The sequence below is a fragment of the Zingiber officinale genome, chromosome 5A (assembly GCF_018446385.1).
Source record: "Zingiber officinale cultivar Zhangliang chromosome 5A, Zo_v1.1, whole genome shotgun sequence".
NCBI classification, from domain to species: domain Eukaryota; kingdom Viridiplantae; phylum Streptophyta; class Magnoliopsida; order Zingiberales; family Zingiberaceae; genus Zingiber; species Zingiber officinale.
Window position 1 is genome coordinate 147,506,114 of NC_055994.1, and position 10,925 is coordinate 147,517,038.

General features: G+C 40.8%; 2 protein-coding genes across 3 annotated transcripts; one reads left to right on the plus strand and one right to left on the minus strand.

Annotated features, from left to right (window-relative positions):
* Window positions 1–1,381: 1,381 nt before the first annotated feature.
* LOC121982346 (heat shock 70 kDa protein-like) lies at window positions 1,382–3,511 on the minus strand. The gene has a single exon (XM_042535364.1). The coding sequence runs from the start codon at window positions 3,453–3,455 to the stop codon at window positions 1,515–1,517; it is 1,941 nt and encodes a 646-aa protein (XP_042391298.1). The 5' UTR covers window positions 3,456–3,511; the 3' UTR covers window positions 1,382–1,514.
* Window positions 3,512–3,837: 326 nt separating this feature from the next.
* Window positions 3,838–10,371, plus strand: LOC121982349 (translation initiation factor IF3-2, chloroplastic-like). Of its 2 annotated transcripts, none has more exons than XR_006112078.1 (10): window positions 3,838–4,303; window positions 4,698–4,737; window positions 4,821–4,880; window positions 5,590–5,651; window positions 5,870–5,925; window positions 5,997–6,030; window positions 8,160–8,232; window positions 8,300–8,392; window positions 9,823–10,095; window positions 10,171–10,371. XR_006112078.1 is itself a non-coding variant. In XM_042535368.1 (10 exons), exons 1-9 carry the CDS (start codon window positions 4,035–4,037, stop codon window positions 9,961–9,963), a joined length of 828 nt encoding a protein of 275 aa, XP_042391302.1. In that variant the 5' UTR covers window positions 3,839–4,034; the 3' UTR covers window positions 9,964–9,999; window positions 10,096–10,371. The 2 variants fall into 2 exon arrangements, 1 of the variants encoding a protein (XP_042391302.1); XM_042535368.1 differs by having other exon boundaries at window positions 3,839–4,303; window positions 9,823–9,999; window positions 10,096–10,371.
* The last annotated feature ends 554 nt before the right edge of the window (window positions 10,372–10,925 follow it).

Below are 10,925 nucleotides of genomic sequence, written 5' to 3' on the forward strand. Positions count from 1 at the left end.
TGAACCAAACGGTTCGCGAGCTATTCAAAACTCAATTCGATAAAAAGTACGTTCGTTTATCTTATCGAGCCGACCTTGAGCTTGATTTCAAGTTCGATATTTTTATCAAGCCGAGCTCAAGCTTAAGGGCATTCAGCTTGTGAGCTCGCAAACATGTTCTTTTATAGGCTCGCGAGCTCGGGTTAGAGCTTAGCTCATTTAAAGGGCTCGAGAATATGTTCGTTAATAGACTCGTGAACTCGAGTTGGTTGTTGTGCCGATCAGATACTAGAGACCGAACACCATCCGACTAGACGTAGAAATCGCCAAGGAAACCAATTGTCCAGTCAATCAGACTTGTAGCCCCCTTCGACTAAACTTGAGGGAGAGGCTTGTGATGCGGCGATAAGGGAGAGCCCACCTGTCACGGGTCAATTCACACGGTGTCGATCAAAGTCAAGGCGGTTAACACCGAGCTTACAGTTATCCCGATCAGCAAATGAGTGGCCGAGCGGACATCACCCAACAGGTTGAGGCATCATGAGTCGGTCGGTAGGGAAACGAACCGCTCGGACCACCCCCGCCCGGCGCAAGGAATAATATTACACAGGTGGAGACAAGAAAGCAAAAGAGAACATGTCATCTATCATTAAATATAAGAAAGTCAAGACAAAGAAGAATACTACATTTATCATGACAAATAAACCTTCCTTTAACAATTAATATTATTAAATAAGATAGAATGACGATCAAAGAAAAAGATATAAAAGGATACGCTAGGTATGAGGAAGGTAATATTATCATTTTTCTTGATTATTCATTCTTTTCCTGATTTTAATTTGAGCATTGGAGGACTAACATTAGAGACCCCTTACCTGATCTTAATTTTATTTTACAGGATTGAAATCTTTATTGGACAGAAACATTATTATCAAATAAAAAAAATAATTTTTTTAAAAAAATTATTCTATGTAGAATCCTATTTTTTTTTAAAAATTATTCTATGTTAAATCCTAAATTTTTTGTAGTATCATTATCACATATAAAGCCATCCATTATATATTTATATCCTATCGGGAGCTTCATTCAAAATGCATTCTAATATTTCCGAGCTTCCCGAAGAATGCTACATGCATCCTGCCTATATATAAATTAAAATAAATTTGACGATTATAGTTTCATAATTTTTTCTTATAAATTTCGGTTATTGTTACTCACATGCTTTAGAGACGTTGAACAATTAAAATATTTTTTAAAATTAAAATAACACATTTTAAAAAGAACATTTTTATGTTGTGCGTAGATTGATAATATTTTAATAAGTATATATATTTTATAGTATATGATATTTGTTTAATTTAATTTTTATGTTAATAAAAATAATTAAAATATAGATGAATTATTTAATCATAATAGCTATTTTTATTTATTAGCTGACGACAACCCGAATCGATATAATATAATATAAAAAACACACGATTAGAAGCCCAAAGCCCAAATTGCACTTGGAGGCCCATAATCCATCAATAGTATCTTTAGTCAACCTCTTCTATCTTGGGCCCGGCGCCGCCGCCGGCCGTTGCACCGCCTTCGTCGAACTTGTATCCCTGATGGTCGCCGCCATCTCCTCCCTGATACATCTTCGCAATGATGGGGTTGCATGTCTCCTCCAGCTCCTTAAGCTTGTGCTCGAACTCCTCCACCTCCGCTAGCTGGTTGCTCTCCAGCCAGTGTATCGCCGCCTCCACCGCCGACTCGATCTTCTGCCGGTCATCCTCTCTCAGATTGCTTCTGATCTTCTCGTCCCTCACCGTGTTCCGCATGTTGTACGCGTAGTTCTCCAGGCTGTTCTTCGCCTCTACTTTCCTTTTCACATCCTCGTCCTCCGACTTGTACTTCTCCGCGTCGCGCACCATCCGCTCGATCTCCTCCTTGCTAAGCCGCCCCTTGTCGTTGGTGATCGTAATCTTGTTCTTCACACCTGCAGTCTTGTCCTCCGCCGACACATTCAGGATGCCATTGGCGTCGATGTCGAAGGTCACGTTGATTTGGGGCACCCCTCTCGGCGCCGGCGGGATTCCGGTCAACTCGAACTTGCCGAGTAAATTGTTGTCCTTCGTCCGCGCCCGTTCCCCCTCGTACACCTGGATGAGAACGCCAGGCTGGTTGTCGGAGTAGGTCGAGAAAACTTGCTCCTTTTTGGTGGGAATGGTGGTGTTCCTGGGAATCAAGACGGTCATGACTCCGCCGGCAGTCTCCAATCCAAGCGAGAGAGGCGTGACGTCGAGCAGCAGCAAGTCCTGCACTTTCTCGTCCCCCTCTCCGGTGAGGATCGCGGCCTGCACGGCGGCGCCGTAGGCCACAGCCTCGTCGGGGTTGATGCTCTTGCAGAGCTCCTTCCCGTTGAAGAAATCCTGCAGCATCTGCTGGATTTTGGGGATCCTGGTGCTGCCGCCGACGAGCACAACCTCGTGGACCTGCCCCTTGTCGATCTTGGCATCGCGGAGGACCTTCTCCACCGGGTCCATGCACTTGCGGAACAAATCCATGCAGAGCTCCTCGAACCGGGCGCGGGTGATGGTGGCGTAGAAGTCGATCCCTTCATAGAGAGAATCCACCTCCATGGCGGTCTGCGTGGTGGAGGAGAGGGTCCTTTTGGCGCGCTCGCAGGCGGTGCGGAGGCGGCGCAGCGCCCGCGCGTTGCCGCTGATGTCCTTCTTGTGCTTCCTCTTGAACTCTGCAACGAAGTGGTTGACGAGGCGGTTGTCGAAGTCCTCACCACCGAGGTGGGTGTCCCCGGCGGTGGCCTTCACCTCGAAGATGCCCTCCTCGATGGTGAGGAGGGAGACGTCGAAGGTACCGCCGCCGAGATCAAAGATGAGGACGTTCTTTTCCCCTGTTCGAGCGGCTTTCTTGTCGAGGCCGTAGGCGATGGCGGCGGCGGTGGGCTCGTTGATCATTCGGATAACGTTGAGGCCGGCAATGGAGCCGGCGTCCTTGGTAGCCTGCCGTTGGGAGTCGTTGAAGTAGGCGGGAACGGTGACGACGGCGTCCTTGATGGTCTGCCCCAAGAAGGCCTCGGCGATCTCCCGCATCTTGGAGAGCACCATGGAGGAGATCTCCTCGGGAGTAAAGCGTTTCTCCTCGCCCTTGTAGGTGACGACGATGAGGGGTTTGTCGGAGGGGCCGGCCACCACGCGGAAAGGCCAGAGCTTCATGTCGGCCTGGACGGTGGGGTCGGAGAAGCGGCGGCCGATGAGGCGCTTGGCGTCGAAGACGGTGTTGTGCGGGTTCATGGCCACCTGGTTCTTGGCGGCGTCGCCGACGAGGCGCTCGGTGTCGGTGAAGGCGACGTAGGAAGGGGTGGTGCGGTTGCCCTGGTCGTTGGGGATGATCTCCACGCGGTCGTTCATCCACACCCCCAGGCAACTGTACGTCGTCCCGAGGTCGATGCCGATCGCCTTGCTCTTCGCCATGATCAATCTCAAGCTATGTTAATGTTCGGATTGAATTGGTAAGGAATGAAGAAGATGGCTGCGATTTATAGCGGCGAGACGGGAACATTGGCAGCGACGTAAGAACAGAGTAGAAATCTCTAGACGAGATTTTACTATATATATTTATATATAAAAAACGGTCGGAGGATGGACAGGTGGCAGACGATTAGAGACGCGTGTCAAGGTGAGATCGTTCGGTGAGATCGAATTCTCTTCTTATATATAAAAAAAAATAGTGTTTAATTAGAGGGGCCAAGTGAAATATTTCTATGATACTTTGTAATTTGATAGAATTAGGGGAGCAAAACGAAATTGGGGAAGGATCCCCTGAATCTGGTCGACGCAGCCTCAATTGGGCGCGTTGGTGTGGATAAGAAATAGCTAGCTGCGCTTCCCACCGGTCGCTTGCTCTCCTCTCCACTTCTCTCTCATGAGCTCTCTTCCTCTTTCTCTTCCTCTTCCCTCCTCCGACGGAACACGGAGAAGCGAATAAGCAGCCGCATAGCTTGGATCCCCCCTCCTCCTCCGTTGCTGTCGAGGTTTAATCGGAGCAAAAGCATGGCGAGAATCGCCATCTGTTCCTTCAATCCCTCGCCTTCCTTGTCATCCGCCGCCTCCGGCCCATTCAAGCGCATCTCGGCTCCGCCGTTCCTCCTCCCGCTCAAATTCTCCCAGATTCGGTTCAGGGCGCGTCGCTCTCTCGTGGCCGTGGTCGCGCGATACGGCGGCGGGGGCTACCGCCCTGGTCCGTCCCGGAGGCGGTCCGGGGATAATCGCGTCGCTGCGGACCCCGACTATGACCCTTCGCTCGACCTGGATAGGCTCAAGTACTCTCTTCTATGTCTGCCCGTTATTGTATTCTTTCATAGCAGTTTTTTTATATATACATATATTAAAAAAATTGCCGCTAAAGATTTAAAGGTCTAATGTAGAAACATTAGTTTGCAAAAAAAAAAAAAAAAAAATTTGTATAACCGAAATGGATTAGCATGTGCACTTAATATGTTAGAGAACTCTGAAATACATGTACCAGAACCTGCATTCATAATTGTTCGTCATGTATTTGTAAAAAAAAATCATTTATTGCATAATTTTTGCTCCTTAGAGTCCCATGCTTGTATGACTAAGCGTTCTATAAAAGTACTTCAATTGATTACATTTTGGTTTAGCTCTTGCTAGTTGTTGACAGTGCAGGTAATATTTTCATTTTTGTTATTTCAGTTCAACTTCTGTAAGGTTGCTCGACGAGCAGCAAAATATGGTCAGTCTATATTTATCTCACTTATGTTGAGAGTGATATTTTTTGCACCTTCATTGGTTCACTTGTTCACTTTTTCTTTTTAGCTCGGTGTAGTGTCGATTGATGAAGCTGTACGAATGGCAAATGATGCTGAACTTATCCTGGTATAGCTTTCGATCATGCTAATGCATATGACTGCGAAGGCAGATGAATGCCTGATATATCTTAGACATCTTAACTCAGGCACTTTTTTTTTTCTTTGTTAATCTACTTATAGCTTCTGTAAATTCCTTAGATGAGGAATTAAGCATTTGAGTAACAAAAAGTGCACATAAGCTAGAGCCATTGCTGTTTGAAACTTAAATTGATTTGAAAGTTATTATGTGACTGTTAGAAGTTCTACGAACCTCAACAAGTACAAAGTGAATACCAAGCACATATGCATGATATAAATGAGAGTTGATAAGTCTGTTAACTGTGTATGGTTCATTTTTGAGTTTAGTAATACTTGTAACTGACAGACCAGAAGATCTAAGTTATTCATCACTAAAAAGGAACTCAATTAAATTAATCAAGGCTAAGCCTAGTTGTCTAATGTCCCATTCTAAGCATGATGTGGTCTTATATCTCACATACTCTTAGCTTCTTCATTTTTAAAGTTTCTTTATCTTGGATCTTGACATTGTTTGTCTTGCAAAGTCAAATCATACTATTCTGGAAGGCGTACTAAACTATCTATCTTCCTTCTACTTCTATCCTAATCTATGTCATGTTTGAATATTCCGGAAAATTTTGATTTTCATGAAGAAATTTTAGTATCTGATGGTTGGATAATTTGGAACATCAATCATCCATATTTCTTTTTTTTTTCAGGCAATTTTGTCTGCAGATGCTGATCCTCCTGTGCTCAGGCTTTTTGACACTTCAGATTATCAGTATGTCCTGTTTGATATATAGTTTCTGTTATTTATACCTAACATGAACACATTTATAGTCCTTAGTGCTTTGGCACCAACCATTACCAATTGTAATAGACCGCATGGATCATCTATATATAGCATTGATAAACTTTTTAGAACATTAGACGGTATGAAAAAAAACTGATTTCAGTTCTAGCATTCCCTTTCAGCATTACATTTTTTTTGTTATGCAGAAAACATAAATATGAGCAGCAAAAGAAGAAAAGGGTGCAACAAAAGAGATCAGCTGGTGAATATCTCTCTTCATTTTTTTTTTTGAGTGAGAAATGTTAGTTTTTCCTTATTCTTCTCTATTTGCAGCAAGCCGCGTCAACATTAAGGAATTGAAAATGGGGTATGTTTCTCCTTTCATTTAGTTGGTATTTTGCTTACTCATATATTGATTGGTACATAGGTTAACAGTTCATGTTGATGCTATTTGAAATTTTCCGATCAATTTTTTTCTATCATGAAACGCATCTATTGATGGGTCCATGGGTAAACTGTTTAAGTTGGTGTTATTTGAATTTCCAGATCAAATTGTTTTCTATCTTGGATTGTGTTCTGCCAAACTTGTCTGTTAATTGGCACTTTCTTGGATGACTTGACTAAATTTTAAGTTGTGACCTTGGTGAAGGTGGTTCCATGTGAAGCATTTTTGTTTGGTAATTTTATACACCCTTTTATCAGTCTACTATGTTAAAAGTGGTGCCTTTTCTGTTGAGAAGTAATACCAAATGCTCGAGAACTATGGTTGCTTATACTGAAACTTTGTTAAATGCTATCTGGCTTAGAGAGGTTCTTGGACAACTATCTGGTTTTTGCCTATTTGGTGTTGTAGGTGGTGAGTTGGAGATCAAATAGGACCTGACCATTTATTCAGTGAGGCCTCAAATATAAAGAGGATCGCATTCTCCTCAGTTGTGCAATAAAGTCCTCTATAGTCTCCAAATCCATCTTTCATCCTCATAGTCTTTATGCTACGTGAATGAGTGGTGAACAAGTAGGAAGTTTGAATATAGAGAATGGATATAACAGTCTAAATTATGCACAGTATATTTTGTGAATCAACTTTGACACTTTATAGGTTATGGCTTTTGAATATAAATGGCCATTTATTTCTCGTAGTCATTTTGGAGCCAACTTCTTTCAAATATAATATTGATTTATATTTCCTGTAATATAGAAATTCTATGCACGGTATGTTTCATCAATTTGTTTTTGACTTAGAAACACACATGTTATTATGAAAAATTGGTGGACTGTAGATCTAACTCATAGGTTTGTAGCTTCCACTCTTCGATAAACTTTTGATGGTAAGCTTTTTTATGCATCCATATACAAGGTAAAGCTCTTCATTGAGCTTGTGAGGTCTAAGGATTGGCATGTTCTTGCTGTTTTGTAGAATTAACATCCTTCTTAAGAATGTCAGGACTACACTTTTAAAACCTAGATAGAAATTGATTTAAAGTCTAATTGTATTTGCATGTTATTCTTAAACAATATATATATACGCTGACCCCAAACACCCCACACGGTCATTTGTTGAGAGATAAATCAAGAAATTGGGCAATCCACCACATGAGAGGGTAATTCTCTCGGGAATCGACCCTTTATTGATTTGATAATTCTACCATATGGTGACCAACTCGGCCAAGCCCCGGGGGTGAGTTTTGCTTATTATGCAGCATATGGTGTCGACTTATTAGATATTCAGGTGGCGTTTGGTCAAATGATTGGAATGACTATGAGTATGAGTTTGATAATAAGGTGGAATGAGAATAGAAATGAAACCCACCTAGTTATATGGATTTGGTTGATTCCCATAAATCTGGAAATCATTCCCAAACCCACAATCCAAACACTATCTTTTACTATCATTCCATTCCCTCATTCCCAAACCCATCAACCAAACACCCCTCAATTTAATTTTCACTGAATGTGAAAAACTTTACTTGTTCACAAGGAAGATAGCTTTTGATAAGATAAAGTGAACTACATTATGCAGTCTCAGTAAAGTGAATCCATCCTTTTTCCTTTCTGTGGGTAAAATTAATCTTTTTGATTGTTTAGATTCTCAAAAACCACATGTATTCTTTAACCTATAGTTGAGATAATGAACATAGCTACTATTATTAATGGCATTTTTTGTTCCATTATAGTATCATAAATAACCGGGAGGACTAACCATCTTTTGTTGTATGTTCTACTATTAACAGGATAGCTGCCACTTTGCTATATAATGTAATTCAACTCAATTTTCCTTTGATATCTGTAATTTTCCTACCAGATTTGTATATTTGCATAAAATCAGAGAGCATAACTAGTACTAATGTGTTAATTCACAAGTAATTTTGGTTAAGTATTCACATTTTCATTTATCCTGTCATGTTTTTATTTCAATAATTCCTCCCATTTCATTTGTCTGGTTTTACCATTTAAAAGTGTTATGCTGTAGCTTGAAATTAATCAGTCTGATTACAGGTACAATATTGATTCCCATGATTACTCAGTGCGGTTAAAAGCTGCCAATAAGTTTCTTAAAGATGGTGATAAGGTTCTTTATATCCTATGTAATTCTTCTTAGGACAATGAGCTATAGCTTATCCTCAATATTCCTTCAGGTGAAAATCATTGTTAACTTGAAAGGCAGAGAAAATGAATTCAGGAATATTGCTATTGAACTGCTCCGACGCTTTCAAAGTGATGTCGGGGAGGTAATGATTCCTTCTAAACTTCTTGCGTTTTTATTTCCACTTGAATCTTGCTACATTCTAGAAATTTTGTGGTATCCGTGCATTAGGACATTGCCTTCTGTATGCATTTATTTGACCCTTGGTTCTGTCTTTAAATAACTAAGCCATGGAAGACTTCAAAAGCATCAAGGCAATGTTTAAAATTCAGACTCTTGTCAGGTCATCAGGGGTGAAATTAATTATTCTGCCTTGTCGGGCAGCGTGTGAAACTCTTGTAGGATCATATGTGAGCGGCTTGACTAGGGAAGGTGAATAGATAGTAAGCTCAATTTCCAAATTATTGCACACAACAAAGGCACATAATGATCTTAGTAATTGTGTATTCGTGTACGATTGATTGTGTCAATTTATAATAGTAGTGGAAATAAACGAGATGAACAAGACACACTAACATAATGATATAAGATGTTCGGTGACCCTACTTCTACTCCATGGTGTATGATGCATCCGGTGCTAATTCCACCCTTTTAGAAGAGACAATGGGGTAAATTTCTTACAATCCCAACCAAAATTTGGATGCTCTCTAACAATGACTCTCCTACAGATGAATAAAAATTTAAAGTGTGTGCATTATCAAGAGCTCCTCCCCAAGCTCCAATATGACAACCGATTCCAATCTAGCTCAAAGGCAATGATCTCCATGAGCTCCAACATTAACACTCGATCTAAGCTCCTTAGCTCTAGTACATCAACTCAATTGAAGTCTAACTATGAGGCAACGAGCTCCACAAGCACTAGCACCTATACTTAATCCAAGCCTCCAACTCTCAAGTCCACCAAGCTTCTCCCCAAGTAAGTGCACCAACTTGATCCAAGTTAAGCTCTTGAGCAACAAGTTTCACGATCTTCACAATTGTTATATACTTATATGCACTACTCAAGTACCTCCGCACTTAATGCACATATCAAAAACATAAAAAATAGCTAACTTAAACCATATTGTTGACACATAAAAACATAATTAAGTCTATCCACAAGGCAAATGTCGTTTCCCCAACAACTCCTTGATATATATGATACCAAAAGTCATCAACTCACAAGGCTTCCTTGGGCAACAACACTACTTCGAGGCTTTTGCAAGCTAGGGTTCTATTACCACCCCACGAGTCTTTACTGAGATGGAGGTCATCGGTGAGACCTTTTGCTAGCTAGAGTTCCGGTAGAGGCTTCCACAAATTGGAGATTGCTAATGAGATCTTCCATGAGGTTCCTCTCCCATTTCTTCGTCTGTATCCCTCTTTAGTTCCTACTGATTGGTGACAATTGACACCACCTCAATATGCCATTGGCACCACCGGCACATTTCATTTTGTGCAGGACTAAAACCCCGATCTGCCATATTGTTAAAAGCTGTCTTTCAGCTCCTCATTTCCATTTTTTTGGTCTTTTAGTTGGCAACTGAGGAGAGCAAAAACTTCAGCGAAAGAAACATCTTCATGGTTCTCATGCCAAACAAAGCAATTGTTCAGAAAACACAGGAGCAGTCGAAGAAAAAGGAAAAGCCAGTTCCAGAAGTTTCCGCAAGTGTTTAGCCGCACCAGGACACTAATTGAGATTCATAGCAATAAGTTCGTATCTTTCCTTCCTATGAGTTGTTTTGGCTACTCATCACACTGGATTAGCTATCGATCCACACAACATTGACAGTGTCTTTTCATACACAGGTACTTTGTGTTTTGGTTTTATTAATCAGAATAAGGTGATCATGCAACTACCTGATGTAAATATGGATGCAGCAGACAGTAGAATCTTCTTGCGGCAAAAAGTCCATTCGTGATTATGGAAACGAATCACAGTTGCTTAAAGATGCCGAAAAGTTAATCTGAGTATCATAGAGGATTAATGTAGCTTGTTCATTATATTTTACAATCACGATTTTCAGTCATCTGGAGAAATGTATTACTTATATTGTCAATGAAAAAAGCTATGGCATTTCGATTCTTGAAGCTTGCACTTAGGTTGGATTGATCATTTGTAGGAAAAAAAAAATTTATTACCCACTTTGATTTGAGTGATGATTTCAATCCTGAAATTCTTGTGTTGGAAGCTGGTGTCTGAATGCTTGAGCGTGCTATACGGTAAATGAACCTTGTGTGTTTAACTCAGCGGAAAATGGAAAGATCTATTTCATTCTTCAAATCTTTCTAATTCTTTTGACCATTTTTATTGTTTGATTCTATAAACAAAGGATCTATCTCATTCATTATGTTGGACTTATACCTGCTCCATCAACCTATTTATCTGTTTTTGTAGTTTGTGTTTTTCCACCCTCTTCTTAGTTTATTCGGCCAGCTCAGGGTGGGATTGAATACTTCACCTTTTCATGAGTCTCATTATTAGAATAGGAATTTATAAATCTACAAAATGTGCTCATCTAATTAGTTGGAGGTCAAAACAGATCATCACTTATGTAAATCAGGTTTTTTCCGTTAATTCTTTCAGTAACACATGGAACAATGTAATAAACCTGTTCAAATAGTCTCAGGGCAACCCG